Consider the following 15,259-nt stretch of genomic DNA (forward strand, 5'->3'; position numbering starts at 1 on the left):
TTCAGCCATGCTGTTGCTTGACGTCTCTTGCAGTACCTGAAGCAGACCACAGTGCACAGGATGGCTAAATGGGACATATACCTGCTTCTTTACATGTCCACATTCACAAACTGGTAGCTGGGATATGGCTTCAATCCCATCCAGCCATCTTTTTAGCAGTGATGGGGAGGGAGGACAGGAACACAGACACACCTGGCTTCTACAGCTAAGGTCTACAGGTGATTGCCACCCTGGAATCTTTTCCACTCCTAATGCACTGCTTCTGTATAAAGTTCCACTTCTATTGCCCTTTTTTTTTTCCCCCATTAGCACCACTAGTTGGAGGTGGGTTAATGAAAGCAGGTGGGACCTACCCCTTGACGAAAAAAAACCTACCATAGCTCTAGATGTTATATTTCGTGAAGTTGTGAAATAGTACAGGGAGAAAAAGGTGAGTGTTGGTCTCTTCTCCCAAGTAACAAGCAATAGGACAAGGGGAAATGGCCTCAAGTTGCGCCAGGGGAGGTTTAAATTGGATATTCAAGAAAAATTTCTTCACTGAAAGGGTTGTCAGGCATTGGCACAGGCTGCCCAGGGAAGTGGTGGAGTCACCATCCCTGGAGGTATTTAAAAGATGAGTAGATGTGGTGCTTATGGATATGGTTTAGTGGTGGACTTGGCAGTGCTGGGTTAACGGTTGGACTTGATGATCTTAAAGGTCCTTTCCAACCAAAATGATTCTATGATTCTACGAAAAAATGGCCTTTTGCAAAGAGCTGGGCTGCTGGCGTCACAGTGCTTCAGCTATGTTTGAAGCTGAGAACAAAATACAGCTTAAACCAGTGATGTGGAGAGTATTCATAGCCAGAAGCCTGTTAAATTAAAGCAACCTTTTTGGTTTTAGAAATACTTCTGAGTGTAAGTATCAACTATCAGAAAAAAGACAGAATATAGACTTCACGTTAGTCCCCTTTTCCTAGTGTCACCTCCTTCAATGCTGAATGACTTCACTAATTTGCCTTTTGCTTAGCAGCTGAATAATTGTTCCTAGATATTTCACTTTGGAGGTACTTCTGTGCCCCACCTGAAATTATAGTAGAAAATCCAGGAAGAGTAAATCTCACTTTACGCACAGATAATGTGCAATAACCCCATACTGTGCTACAGGCTTGGGGAAGAGTGGCTGGAAAGCTGCCTGGTGGAAAAGGACCTGGGGGTGTTGGTGGACAGCTGGCTGAACGTGAGCCAGCAGTGTGCCCAGATGGCCAAGGCCAATAGCATCCTGGCTTGTACCAGGAATAGTGTGGCCAGCAGGACAAGGGAAGTGATCGTCCCCTTGTACTCGGCACTGGTGAGGCTGCACCTCGAGTATTGTGTTCAGTTCTGGGCCCCTCACTACAGGAAAGACATTGAGGTGCTGGAGTGAGTCCAGAGGAGGGCAACAAAGCTGGTGAAGAGTCTAGAGGGTATGTCCTATGAGGAGCGGCTGGGGGAACTGGGATTGTTTAGCCTGGAGAAAAGGAGGCTGAGGGGAGACCTTATTGCTCTCTACAACTACCTGAAAGGAGGTTGTAGCGGGGTGGGGGTCAGCCTCTTCTCCCAGGCAACTAGTGACAGGACTAGAGGACACAGCCTCAAGCTGTGCCAGGGGAGGTTCAGGTTAGACTTTAGGAAAAATCCCTTCACAGAAAGGGTTATTAGGCATTGGAATGGGCTGCCCAGGGAGGTGGTGGAGTCACCATCCCTGGAGGTGTTTAAGAAAAGACTGGCACACTCAGTGCCATGGTCTAGTTGACACAGTGGTGTAAGGTCAAAGGTTGGACTCGATGATCCCAGAGGTCTCTTCCAACCTAGCTGATTCTGTGATTCTGTGACAGCAATCTCTGCCATTTCTAAATTGTGGGATGTAAGTACCATGAAAAACACCACAGTAATAAAGTACCACTTAATAAATAATTCTAATCCTGTTACTATTGATAGTCAACTGTGAGAAAGCAGAGTAGCAAGCGTTGGCTGGCCACCCTCCTGCCTCTTCGTTCAGTCTTCTACTTTCTATGGCAGACTGTACTCGGCATTTGGTAACTAGATTTGCTACTGGCTTCTCTCCATCTCTGTTCATGCGGTGTTGGCATACATACCTGAAGAAGTTCGGTGTATATTAATAGTAGAATTCAGCTCCGGGCTTCCTTGATCTAAATATATTATGGCTTCAATAGGAAGAGGCCCAGCACATTCTGCTCCATTAAAAGTAAAGTACCAGCGCTGACAACAGGCACTTTTGCATTTTAGCCGAAGCGATCCACTGAAGAGAACACGGAGAGCACTGTTTGAGCGCATCTTTGTAAATGTACATTCCTAAGAGACAAAAACGTTTTGGAAATGTTTTCAGCATGTTTTGGCTATTCTCTTTAGTCCCTTCCCTCTGAAAAAAAAAAGAAAAAAAAAAACCAAAAAGTAGAGCCTGGCAAATACGATACGATGAAAAGATGCAAATCAGAAACAACACCTCATAGATGGTAACGGAGAAGGGGTATTATGGAAATTCTTAATTTATTTAGACAATACCTGCTGTTAAGTAGGTAACCCAGTTACCTTCTTGGGTTTATGTAAAGGGGTATGAGCTATCTGAAAGCTGCATTTAAGTCCTTGCATGAGAGGACAGTACAATTTCTGTCTCTGTTACCAGAAATCCTGGATTTAACAATTATCACAAGATTTGTGAGAGGCTTAAACCCTAATAAAGGCTCCACAACAGAAAAAGAAACATTTCCAGGTTTTTAAGAAGTTGTTATTGTGTCTTCAAAATGCTGCATATCATGGGCGGGGGGACGGGGGGGGAGCTGGGGACAGTTCTGCAAGTACAAGACAGTGAGAAATGTCTACTCAAAAAAGTTGATTCTCACTCCAGCCACAGCAATAGCAGTTAAATTACCCCAACCGATCTGGGCATTGCTTCATAGCTGGGATGGAGCTGGGACTGCTTCCCCTCTTCTAGGCTTGCACCATTGTGGTTGAAAGTTTTGCACGCCAGGGCTGCAGTGGAGGACAAACCATTTGGGTTAGTCTGGGTAGCGCTTGTTAACTCTGCTCCTGAACAGTGCTGAGCCTTTGTGCAGTAGCATCCTACAGCTGAGCTTCAGTGAACAACCACTATGAAGCAGGAGTTATAAAGACAGGTACAATTAACAGATTAAAGGTGTGCATGTCTCCTTTATGATCGAAATGGTAAGAACCTTGGCGTACTTTAGGCAAGCAGAAGGTACTTTTTTTGGTAGTGTGACTTTCTGCCTTACAGTTACACATCTGGTCCTCTCAATGTACTCTTACACCAGCCACATCGTTCTTTTCAAACACTATTACAGAAATTAAATGGGCACATAGCTGTAAAACACAGCTGAGATGAGTGTGAAGTAGATAAACCTTTGAGAAGTTCACCCTTACATGTTGAAAAAGACTCCAATAGGAAATCTGTGGGATTGATGCTACCCAGCCCATAGAGGCAAACCCGGAGCCTGCTGTGGCTGGTAAAGTGCAGCATCCCAGGCAAAGCTAACTTACTGCTATCTTCCCCAGATCGATGCCGTAATTAAGTGCACTCCACGAACACTGCTTGAAGTTGGGTGTCCAGGACTCCTCGATGCTCTCGCGCATGCACTCGCCCTTCTCCCCCTTCAGCCCGTCCCGTCCCGGGATTCCAGGCGTCCCAGGGATCCCGTTGGCTCCTGGGTTTCCATCCCGTCCAGGGACACCACTGGGGCCTTGCAAGCACATGCCGTTGTACTGAAACACAGAACAGATCTTGCTGCTTCTGTCCATTAACTCTGAGGCAAAGCAAGTTAAACACAAACAAACAACAACAACAAAACAGAAAAACCCCTGCTGTGACACAAGCTAATAGGTTATTTCAGGATCACCAAGAAAATGGTTCCACTGAGGAAAAGGTAGGGAAAATAAAATTTAAAAAATAAGCAGTGCCAGCAGAATTTGCTTTAAATTAAGATGACCATTATTTTATGAAAAGATGTATAAATCTTAGAATTCAGAATTGTCCTAGTCCAAGGATTAAAACTCAGAAGAAAAACATCAGAAGACTCAAAACATTCCAACAGAGAAACAAACAAAAAAAAAGTTAAATATCGATCGTTACTTTCTCCCAACCCACCATTGCTTGTGTAACTGTTTGGCTAATCAGCTTTTACTATTATATTTTTCTTTTTTTTTTTTTTAAAGTAGAGAAACTTTTGCATTTCATAGAGACTGGACATCAACACCAGTTTTCTTCTGCCGCCATTCCTCCGGGACAGAATCACGCTGCAATAGTCAAGCCACATGTCAGACTCCAGAGCGCACACAGCGTGTTGCTGTTGATGTGGATGTGGGAAGCTGCACCCTGTGATCAGCCTGGACTCTGCATCCCCATTGGTAGCGGTGGGAAGGCACACACGGGAGGACGGCATGCTAACGTCCTCCCGAACATCACAATATTAGGAAAGGCCAATTGTTGCCCTCCCGAACTGCCTTCATACCTTATGGGATTTGGTTTTGCCCTTCTTGGAGGGATGGTTTGTGCAGCCCAAAGCTCCTTCCCCCAGCAGCATGAGCGCTGGATGCCGGGGCGAGCAACCGTGTGTGGAGCAGTGGAGCAGGCACAGAAACGTTGAGCAGGAATCTGCAGGGGCTGGCCATCGCAGGGCTTTTACTTTAAATGTTCCTGCCCATCTGGTGACTGACTGCTTCCTCCAGTCTTCATCCCAAATCCTCACAGATAGATAACTCTCTATCCTGCTTTTCGCCCTTCTCACACCTATTTCTGTTCATCCCTTTTAAACCACCTAATCCCCAGCTGTTTCCAAAAGAAACAACCATAGAGCTATTCCCCTGCCTGCAAGCCATGCCACTGTTTGCATTACGCCATTACTCTTGTTCTGGGGTTGTTCCTTTTTCTGTGCTTCAGTGCAAAAACCAGCACAGACATCAAAGGCTTGGCTGGAGCCACTCTACAAATAACATCAGTAACTATATAGTAGTAAATAATTATAATTTATAGTTATAGCAGTATACTAGTTATAGTTCTGGTAAGAGGTAAGATGAGAGTTAGACTAATGGATGCCGGGATTCCCTGACTACTTTCACCAAAGAAAACACGGTTGGCAAATGGCAGCGGAAATAGTGGGATTATAGCCAAGATGGCCATGCTTAAAAACAGCTGGAGAGAAGGCTGCTTGGCGAAGCACACACAGACCTAGGGACCCTGAGAATGATGCAAAGCCATTTCTGTTTCACACAGCACTGGTTATTGGCTTTTGCTGCCATTTTCCTGTTGGACTTTTTTTGTAACAGCAACCGTCTCTGGCTTTGGCATGTGGTTACTCACCACAGAAATCTCGAGGACGTGGAAATCAGAGAGAGCTGGGGCCCACCAGGGCTCAGACCTGCAACCCCTGTCCCTAGGGGCACCAGTGGTGGCACCACGAGGGCATGGGGCTGCCCTGGGAGAGGAGTGGCCACCACTTGCCACCCAGGGCCGCACTGCTTCCTGCCAGAGCAGCTTAGCCATTGCACACCCAAAAAAACCTGGTGTGAGCGAAAGTTACCTAGGCTTTGGGCTCTGCTCCAAATAAATTCATCTACGCTTGCCAAATCACGTCTTTTTTCATACTTTCTTAAGCTCAAAATGCATAAAACTTCTTATAAAACGTCCACTAAAGGCAGGATCCCCTCTGGGGCATGCCTTCAGTCTGCCGTGGCAGGGCTGCAGCTGAAGCAGTCTGTACAACCAGGCTGTGCCAGACTCAGCTGCCATCAATTTACCTGCACCTTGCTGCTCCCTCTGCTGCACCCTAAAGCATGGAGTAATGCAAGAGAAATGGGGGACCCTAAAATACCGGTCCAGCAGAAAATGTAAGCTCCTCCATGTGCACAGACTCCTTATTCTCGAAGCAATTCAATTTCCACAATAAAAGTGAAAGGGTGATGTGGTGGTGTGAAAGGGAAGGAGCTTTGCTACCAATGGTGCCTCCAGCACATCACTTTGGGGGATCTCTCTGGCCATCATGGAAGAAACAGCCATGCCACTGCTTTTCTATAGGAGGTGAACTGCAGTCCAGCAGCTCACGGAAAGAGCTTCACATCTGCTTTCTACATTCCAAGGACTGGAAAATCTCCCTCCTTTCTTCTCTCCCTGAGATGGGATAGTCCCAACGCATTCAGGTTTCTAGTTGCAATGGAATCGCAAGCAGCAGTATGCAGTCCCAGGTGCCAAAGGGAATAACACATTAATGAAACTCCACGGAAAAGTGAGTTCAGTAAGCGTGTGGATACAGTTTTCACAGCATCTAATGGCCGCTAAAGAGCAGTCCTTTTATTTCTCTTTTTGTAGTTTATCATTTATCCACTAGCCTTTTAGGAACTAAACACCATTTACTACTTACGTTTCAAGGGTTGTAAGACTTCAGTGCTGCCCCTGCGATGCGCAGAGGGCAGGGACCAGCTCCCAGGGCAGCCTCCCCTGCGCCTTGGCCTCGCCTCGCCGTGCGGACACGACGGGGAGCGGAGACTATGCCGGCCTCAACCGCAACCCCACCCCGACTCTGACCCTATGTGCAAAGCACGAAGACACGCACCCAGCTGCCGAAAAACAGCGGTTTCTGCCCAAGCCCGTCCAGCCCTTCCTTCAGCATTTTCCTGATTCAGCACAACAAGGGCGTAATTAAAAAAAAAAAAATAAAGAGAGAACCCAGACGGGGCAGGGAAACACGGCGGCGGGCCCGGCGGTGCCCGGTCCGGTGCGGCAGCCAGGTTCTTCGAAAACCGCTGTTTTTTTCTGGGTTTTTTTCCACTCTTTGCAACCCAAAAGCAGCCGCGCGGCTCCTCCGGCCGCCCCCGCCCGCCGCCCCCGGCCCCCGCCGCTCTCACCATGTCCACCACCTCCCGCTGCCGAAGCGCCTTCTGCTTCCCCTTCGGGCTCTCCGAGCCGCCGGCCGGCGGGGCCGCCGCCAGCAGCAGCAGCAGCAGCAGCAGCGCCAGCAGCAGGAGCGGGGCGGCGGCGGCGGCCGGGGCGCGGCGCATGGTGCGGGCCGGGGCCGCGGGGACGCGCCGGGGCCGGGGGCCGGGGGAGGCTGCGGCGCAGGGGCCCGTGTCCGCCGCTCTGGGCGGCAGCGCGGGGATAAATGAGCCTTTCAGAGCGCGGAGCCCGAGCTCCCTCCCCGGGGAGGCCGGGAATTTCCATCCTGTAACGGAGCGCGAACGTCCAGCAGAGCCATCCCCCCGCAGCCATTGGCACGGGGGCCGGGGGGCTCCCGCCCCCTCGGGCCGGGCCCCGCGGAGCTTCCCCCGGGCGGCGCCGGCAGCCCCGGCCGCGCCGTGCCGAGCGGCTGCGGGGGGCGCGGGCGCGGCAGGGCCACCCTCCCGGCCCGCTCCGAGCACGAACAGCCTCTTCCAAGCCTTCCCAAGAATTTGCCCTGAAGACGGTAACACCCTTCTGATGAAAGGGCTGTTTTGCCAAGAAACCCTGTCCTGGGCTGCATCAAAAGCAGCGTGGCCATCAGGTCGAGGGAGGTGATTCTGCCCCTCTACTCTGCTCTCGTGAGACCCCACCTGCAGTACTGCGTTCAGCTCTGGGGCCCCCGACATAAGAAGGACATGGAGCTGTTGGAGGGAGTCCAGAGGAGGGCCAAGAAGATGATCAGAGGGCTGGAGCACCTCTGCTCTGAAGAGAGGCTGAGAGAGCTGGGGCTGTTCAGCCTGGAGAAGAGAAGGCTCCGGGGAGACCTCATAGCAGCCTTCCAGTACCTGAAGGGGGCGTACAGGAAAGCGGGAGAGGGGCTTTTTACAAGGGCATGTAGTTATAGGACGAGGGGGAATGCTTTTAAACTGAAAGAGGGTAGATTTAGATCAGATATTAGGAAGAAATTCTTTATTGTGAGGGTAGTGAGACACTGGAACAGGTTGCCCAGAGAAGTTGTGGCTGTCCCCTCCCTGGCCGTGTTTAAGGCCAGGTTGAATGAGGCTTTGAGCAACCTGGTCTAAAGGAAGGTGTCCCTGCCTGTGGCAGGGGGGGTTGGGTCTAGATGATCTTTAAGGTCCCTTCCAACCCAAACCATTCTATGATTCTGTGATTAAAACACATAATGCCACAGCAGGAGCCTGATGCACCGTGAGTGGAAACAGTGATAAAATAGCACCTAGATATGAATCACTGATTACATTTTAACAGAAGTACAAGGTAAGGACACAAAATCCTTACAGCAGCAGAATTTAGACTTTTATCAAAGAACTTGGCATTGCCTGACTGAACATTTTCAATTTAATAACACAAGAAAAGTCCTCGTCAACCCAGCGTAAACCATCTCATTTTGCTATCATTTAAAATAATACTTTATTTTTTATCATACTAGAAATGAAAGGACTGTAAAATAAAGAATGCTGTATGTCCTTAAGCATTAAAAATAGAAATTACAAATCTTTGAAAGATAATTTCTGTATGCTGCAATCTGTGGCATTTGTAGAGGTAGAGTTTCCAGAAGGGGGATATAAGCTTCAATACATTTTTTTTCTGCAGTATTTAACAAAAACACACATTTCTCCTGTAGGAATGCATGTTACAAGACGTCGGGCCATTCACGCTAGACCATGTAGAACCACATTTTTGTTTACACTAAACCTCTTCACATTGCTCTGACTGCAGTTACCTCTGCACTTTAAGCCCCTTGTGTGGTTCTTCCCTTTCCACGTCCATACTGGATGAACAATAGCAGTGAAGTGAGATTTGCACCACGGGTCACACTGCTATCATCAATGCTGTCACACGCTGTCCTGAGAACTGGGACTGATGTCAGCTGCGGTGCTGAGGTGTGGGCTCCTGCCTTGTGGAGAAGTGCAGCCATACACCCAGCCAACTTCATGAAACGGCTAGTAAATAATAATGGCTCCCTAAACCCGCTGGGAAAATTCATGGAATGATGTAAACCTTAATTATAACAATTGCTTCTGTGACAGCCTCAGTGAACATCCGTGGACACGCACATGCAGAGCCTTCATTGTGCAATTGTGCGCCACTGCCAGCAAACCCTCCTGCCTCTGGTCCGGGTCGGTGGTAATACTGTGAAGATGGTAATGTTTGACTTCTTTGTAACATGCATGTTCACACAAGCATCGTTACCAAGTGGCTGGGGATCCTCAGCATCAATATGGGCTGTTGCTAAGGCACGTCCCTTCCCAGACTGACAAACTTCTGTATTACAGAATTAATTTCTTCAGGAGATGTGCAATAGCTGAAGCACACAGCACAGTAGTGCTGTACACCTTCCTAATACAATTACTCAGTATTTTAGATAACAAAATCTGTACATAAATCCATATGCATTTCCCCACCTGGGTTTGCTCGCCATTAGAGTTTGGGTCTGGGCTAGAAGCTTTTAAATCCCAAATTGCTGGCTTTGCCAGGAGAAGCAAACTGAGGAGCACTGTAAAAGAAGGTCTTAGCAAATAATGGTGGGACATCTGCTTTGAGCTCTGGTAAGTATGCCGTGCAGTTCCTAGCGCTCATTTGACTTGCAATGTGCATTACCATCTGGAAAACAGAAATATCAACATCCTCCTCAGCCTGCTTCAGTCCGAGCAAGCCTTGCCATCTGCTAGGCTTGTGCTGTGTGGGCTTTTGATATATTGAAATGCTTCAGAGGGCAGCAGCCATTGTTGAATGCTGGTGAGATACTCAAATTGAATCAGAACTACTGATCTACTTCGCCTTAAATATTTCCCAAACAAAAGGAGCTGTTGTAATAAACTTGCCTGAGCATCTTCAAACCAGGATCCATATTATGTCAACTAGTTATTCCTTCATCTTACCCATACTGCCATATGATATATAATTTATCTTTTTTATGTGGCTTTACAAACCTATCAGTGAAGCTGATGAGCTGCATACATCCACCATTTAAATGTCACTAAAATCTTCCACATGATCAGTCTGCTGCTGCACAACCCAGGCAGGCTCATGCAAGGTCACCGTGGTGCCATCAGTGTGCCGTACTTAGCAGATGCTCACACCACCAGGCTGGTGCCCTGAGTGCAGTCTCTCTGCTGCAACTTGATCTGCTTTCCCCCCGCCCTCACATAGCCTCTCCGCATCCCAAAAACCAGCCACGCAAGCCTGGAGAGGAGGATGTGCTCATACGCACACATGTTTCCATTCACCTCAGCTATAAAATGTTTAAATTCAAGGATCTGCCCACTGGGTCTCTCTGCCTTTCTTGTGCAAACTCTTCCAGTTTATGAATACCATTTATTACAGCACTGGTTTTAATTCAACCAGTAAATAATTGCTATTCATTCATTGGTCTTCACAAAGTGAAACAACTGCAGTAGGAAAGATAGGAGTGTTTTATCATGGGAAACCCATTGCCCATGCTTGATGCAGAGCCTAGGAATGAGAGACCAGGTCCATATCCCAAATCTGGCAGAAGAGACACAGATCTGGTAGGATAGACCCAGATCTGGTAGCAGAGTCTCCTTATACAGTGAGGAGAAGCTTTAACCCCTCAGAAACAGATTCTTCTCAGATGGGAAATATATTACTTGCGGCTTTTCACAACCAGGAAGACCAGGCTTAGGTGTCTAAATATTACAGAAGGTTCCAGACCGAGGATCCTGAGCCAAAAGAGGCCCAGTGAGGTAAGTGCCAAGACCTGGACCTTTCATCTGCTTTTAACTCTTACTGCTTTATACATAATTTCCTCGTTTTGGTGATGTCTGGGGATCTTGACTGTGATTGTCAGCCCTATCTCTGCATTGCTTTGGGGAACATGCGCATGCCCCAGGGTAAGCAGCAGAGAGCTCAGGCTCAGCAATGCTGAGTGTTCATCGCAACACTCAGGGACCTTTGCTGGTCTGCTCTTGGTGCTTTTAATTGTGGAGTTCATAATTTAGCTCTTGTTCACTTCATTACTGATATTTTAGGGTGAGTTGTAAGCTGCTGTAAAAGGCTGAGATCAGAAGAGACTGCTGAATTTCTCAAATGGCTCTTTGCAGCCTGCCTGTCTGATGAAGGAGACAAAGAGCTGTCTGTACTGTGGTAGAAGAAAACCAAAGTAAGAGCTCTCAGGGAAATTTATTACAGCTTTAAGAAATAGATTTCATTTTCTTCCACAAAAAAAAATTTGGAAATGCATAAAAATCAATGGGATAGTGGCCTTGATCCATTCTAACATCTTTTAATTTAAATATATTATTTATATAGCAAGCTTAATATTTTAAAATAATCCAAAACTTCTCTCCCTCTATTTTGTTCCTTTACTAGCACAGATGATGATACACCTATTTAAAAAATCTTCCACTAGCTTCTACATAAAATGATGAGCTTGGCATTGTAGTTACAGCAGTGCTTTGCAGGTACACATATTAACTTTTGAATCTTAAAAACTAGTTTGGGGCAGATTTTGTAGTGGATTATAATACTCAGTGATGTCCTATTTCTGCCTTTGAGAAAAGCTTAAAAGTGTAAGTTGTATCAATCTTCTACTTGCTGAGACTCGATACCTCCAGGTGACAGTCAAGTCATGCTTACAGTTCACTATGCAAGCTATGAAAAAAAAATTGACCATCTGAATGACAGGCAGAGGTTAGAGCACAACAATGGAGTTCATCAAAGACAAGAGGGGCATAACTGTCAGGAAAGCACACGCTAACCCTTCGGAGGCTTGTCTGGGGAATAAGATTGCTGTGTCCATAGGAAGGCATTTTTTGAGTGTGAGAGAAAAATCCTGCAGTTAAGTGTTAATTTTTATTTCTGAATAAGCACATGGCAGTTCTTAATGTTACTATGGGAAATATTGTATTTTTGCACAATAGGAAACACTAGAGAGAGGTTTAACACTTTTTGTTACTCAGATTAATTACATTTTCTATCAAGATAAATCTTTAACATTGTTACCAACAAGTCAAGACCTGGACTAGAGAGAGTCCAGCGCAGAGCCACGAAGATGATTAAGGGAGTGGAACATGTGCCTTATGAGGAGAGGCTGAGGGAGCTGGGTCTCTTTAGCTTGGAGAAGAGAAGATTGAGGGGGGACTTCATTAATGTTTATAAATATGTAAAGAGCAAGTGTCATGAGGATGGAGCCAGGCTCTTCTCAGTGACATCCCTTGACAGGACAAGGGGCAATGGGTGCAAGCTGGAACACAGGACGTTCCACATAAATATGAAGAAAAACTTCTTTACGGTGAGGGTAACAACACTGGAACAGGCTGCCCAGAGAGGTTGTGGAGTCTCCTTCTCTGGAGACATCCAAAATCCACCTGGACGCGTTCCTGTGTGATATGGTCTAGGTAATCCTGCTCCGGCAGGGGGATTGGACTAGATGATCTTTCGAGGTTCCTTCCAATCCCTAACATTCTGTGATTCTGTGGGACATACATCAGATACCAAGGAGCTCATCTTGTGGAAACAGCTCCTTTCGTAGCCTGCTGGGGCTTCTAGGCAGATCTTTTTTTTCTGTCCAAGTCATCAGCTGATTTGTAGTTGCATTTGCCTATAGCTGTGGCTTTTACAATAATAATGGAAGCATTGAATATCTTAAACTAAACACCACTCACAAATTGTCTGGCAGAGTTAGATAAACTTCAATAAAATTATTTGGAAGAACTGCCTGCTTCACTGATAAAGGATAACTCAGGATATCCAGACATTTCCATACTGTAAACTTCATGATGAAAGGCCCATACTGAGCCCTGTTTTCACTGATTGCATGTTGCAAATGTCTGACTCCAAAGGAGACTGATCTGTACCTCTGCCAGACTGTCTCCCAAGTGCAGCCGGCACAATCCTGGCTGCAGTCATGGAAATGTTTGGGTTGGAAGGGGCATCTGGAGCACATCTGGTCAAAGCAGGTTCAGTTAGATTGGGTTGTTCAAGGACTTGTGCACATGGTAGAGTGGGAAAATTAATTCAGTTCAGTTTTACATTAGATTCACTGGGCCTACAGTGAATCATCATGTGCAAGGAGAGAGCTGAGGCTCAGAGAAGCATTTGCTCATTAGAGTGGCTGTGAATTAGTCAATGGTGGAAAAATTACTTGGCTGCCTCATGAATCCTCAATGAACAGAAAGGCCTTTTGCGGAACTGAAAAGCCAACTTTCCTTGAATCCTGCACTAGTAAATAATTACTAGGATGTGAAATACAGTGTTCCATTCAGAAAGGAAAGCCTCTTCAATGAAGGGAACAATCTTGGTTTGTCTACACAATTCATCAAGTGCACTGCCACAAGCGTCCTTCCAGTTTTGGAAGATTGTACCTTGAATTAGTGATAATCCTAAAATTAAAGGAATGGACTTGAACTTTGAAATGTTTATTTTTATTTGTATCCAGCAAGCCCTTTGAAAGGGAGTTCCTCAGGATAAGCAAGGCAGCAATGACGAGTGGGCTGCAGGCTGAGAACAGGCTGCGTAGAGCTTACAGAGGTCTGTAGCCACCATAGCTGGCATACACCAACTACAGAGAAGCCTGTGGATGCAAGAGGATTTGGTCACAGAAACAAATGAACTGGCCCCAGGACACTCAACAGTTGCACAAAACTTCCTGTCTCAGAGGAGAGACAGAGAGAGGGGGGCAGAGTCACAGCAGCAACGACAGATCTGAACATTCGTGCTCACTGCGGCTCTGCCTGTTGAACGTAGTGGCGAAGCCTGGAGCCCACAGCACTCCTGACACCCGACTTCTCACATCCACACCATCCCCCCAGGTGTCCTGACCTCATGCTTGCACCATGGCTTGCTGCAAGCAGGGCTGTGGCTGTGGACCTGCTGGGCAGCACTTACCTCATCTGTTCACTGATGACCCACTGTCACCAAAAGGGCAATGGATTTACAGGGGCTGCTGGGTCAGGCACAGTGAAAGAGGTTCACCGTGAGCGGTTCAGTGGGGTCATCTCATAGCTAGCCCAGAGGATACTTCAACAGATAAACTCTTGCATTTAAATTATCATACGTGCTAAAATAGAAATCTTATTTGACTTGCATCAGCAACTGACTAGTGCAATGGACGTGGAAAGGATCAAGTGCAACACTGAACCCCTGGCTCATGTGGAGATTAAATTGTGGTTGGCCAGAACTGTGAAAGACCTACCAGGTTCCTGTGAATAAAAATATCTTTTCAAGTCCTTCTTTGAGTTATGTTTTTTACAGTAGGTGATCATCTAACTATGCTTTTGTGAGGCATGACTTTTGTTTCTAGTGTGGTTTCCTTACTTCTGTCCTTGTAACTTTGCTGTAATTACATCACCTCTTGGTTGATTAAAAATCTCATTTATGAGTTCACAATTTCCCATTGCCAAGTAGTGAAACTTTCAGTATGTGTGCCCTAAAAACATCTAATGCTGCTGAGGCTATATGAATTTAAAAGGCAAAGTCCTCCCTTGTTTTTTATTGGGTGTGTTTTCTTGGGTTTTCCTACTGGCTTGGTGACTTTCCATTTGTCTCCATAGGAAACCTGACCCCGACTATCAGCTTCTCTCACAGTGTCCATTCTCAGGATGATCTTGCCTACTAAAATCACATTTTAAGAAAAATAGCTCCAATTAATTTCCATGGTGAGTCCTGACTTCAGCCAGCCCAACACACGTGCATCTCATCCGCTCACTGGCATGTCACACCCGTCAGTGCATCTCTTCGTGTTCCACGGAATGATACATGTCTGGATTGTTAATCCCTGCAGTGCATCCACTCATTCTTTAGTTAAATGTCTGCATCACAGCCCTACCTGTAGGAATCTAGAAAGAGAGCAAGTCCAGAGAGGATTGTGTCCAGCAGGCAACATCAGTGACTCAAATCCAGTGCCAAGAAACCTGTTCAGCTGCTTCAGCATCCTCAAATCCTCTGTCTTCAGCTGGGTAATTCAAGACTTGCATGCGCTCTCAGATAGTAGGTATGATACTACTAGAGCTGGGTCTGGAGAGAATGCAGCTTCCCAGCTAGTTTAAGCCATCAACTAATTAACTAACTTACTAATCATTTCCCCCAGGACCTTATCAGACAGTGTCTTATTTTTGTACCCATGTAATTTCTTCTGGTCCAGTTTCATGTGGTCAGGCAGAACATCAGGAAGATAAACTCAGATGCACATTATTGTCATATAAATATAGACACCTTGGTCATCCTTCATACACAACCAACATGGAACATGCTTTTTCCTGTTAAGATCCCTTTGGTGGCTGTGTCTGATGATCCCACCATCACCTCTGTAACTTACAAACCTTCTTAATGGAAGTCAAATTTCTTCTTGCT

At 46.4% G+C, this 15,259-nt stretch overlaps 1 protein-coding gene across 1 annotated transcript in view; it reads right to left on the reverse strand.

Moving 5' to 3' along the window:
• Nucleotides 1-7,062, reverse strand: part of CTHRC1 (collagen triple helix repeat containing 1) — a 7,708-nt gene extending 646 nt beyond the window's left edge. Inside the window, exons 1-3 of the mRNA XM_068396608.1 lie at nucleotides 6,895-7,062; nucleotides 3,538-3,759; nucleotides 2,118-2,334 (exon numbers count right to left, since the gene is read on the reverse strand). Coding sequence (XP_068252709.1) covers nucleotides 2,118-2,334; nucleotides 3,538-3,759; nucleotides 6,895-7,047 — 592 coding nt within the window. The 5' untranslated portion in view covers nucleotides 7,048-7,062. The remainder of the gene's footprint in view (nucleotides 1-2,117; nucleotides 2,335-3,537; nucleotides 3,760-6,894) is intronic.
• Nucleotides 7,063-15,259: the final 8,197 nt, after the last annotated feature.

Source organism: Nyctibius grandis, chromosome 3, assembly GCF_013368605.1.
Source record: "Nyctibius grandis isolate bNycGra1 chromosome 3, bNycGra1.pri, whole genome shotgun sequence".
Lineage (NCBI taxonomy): Eukaryota > Metazoa > Chordata > Aves > Nyctibiiformes > Nyctibiidae > Nyctibius > Nyctibius grandis.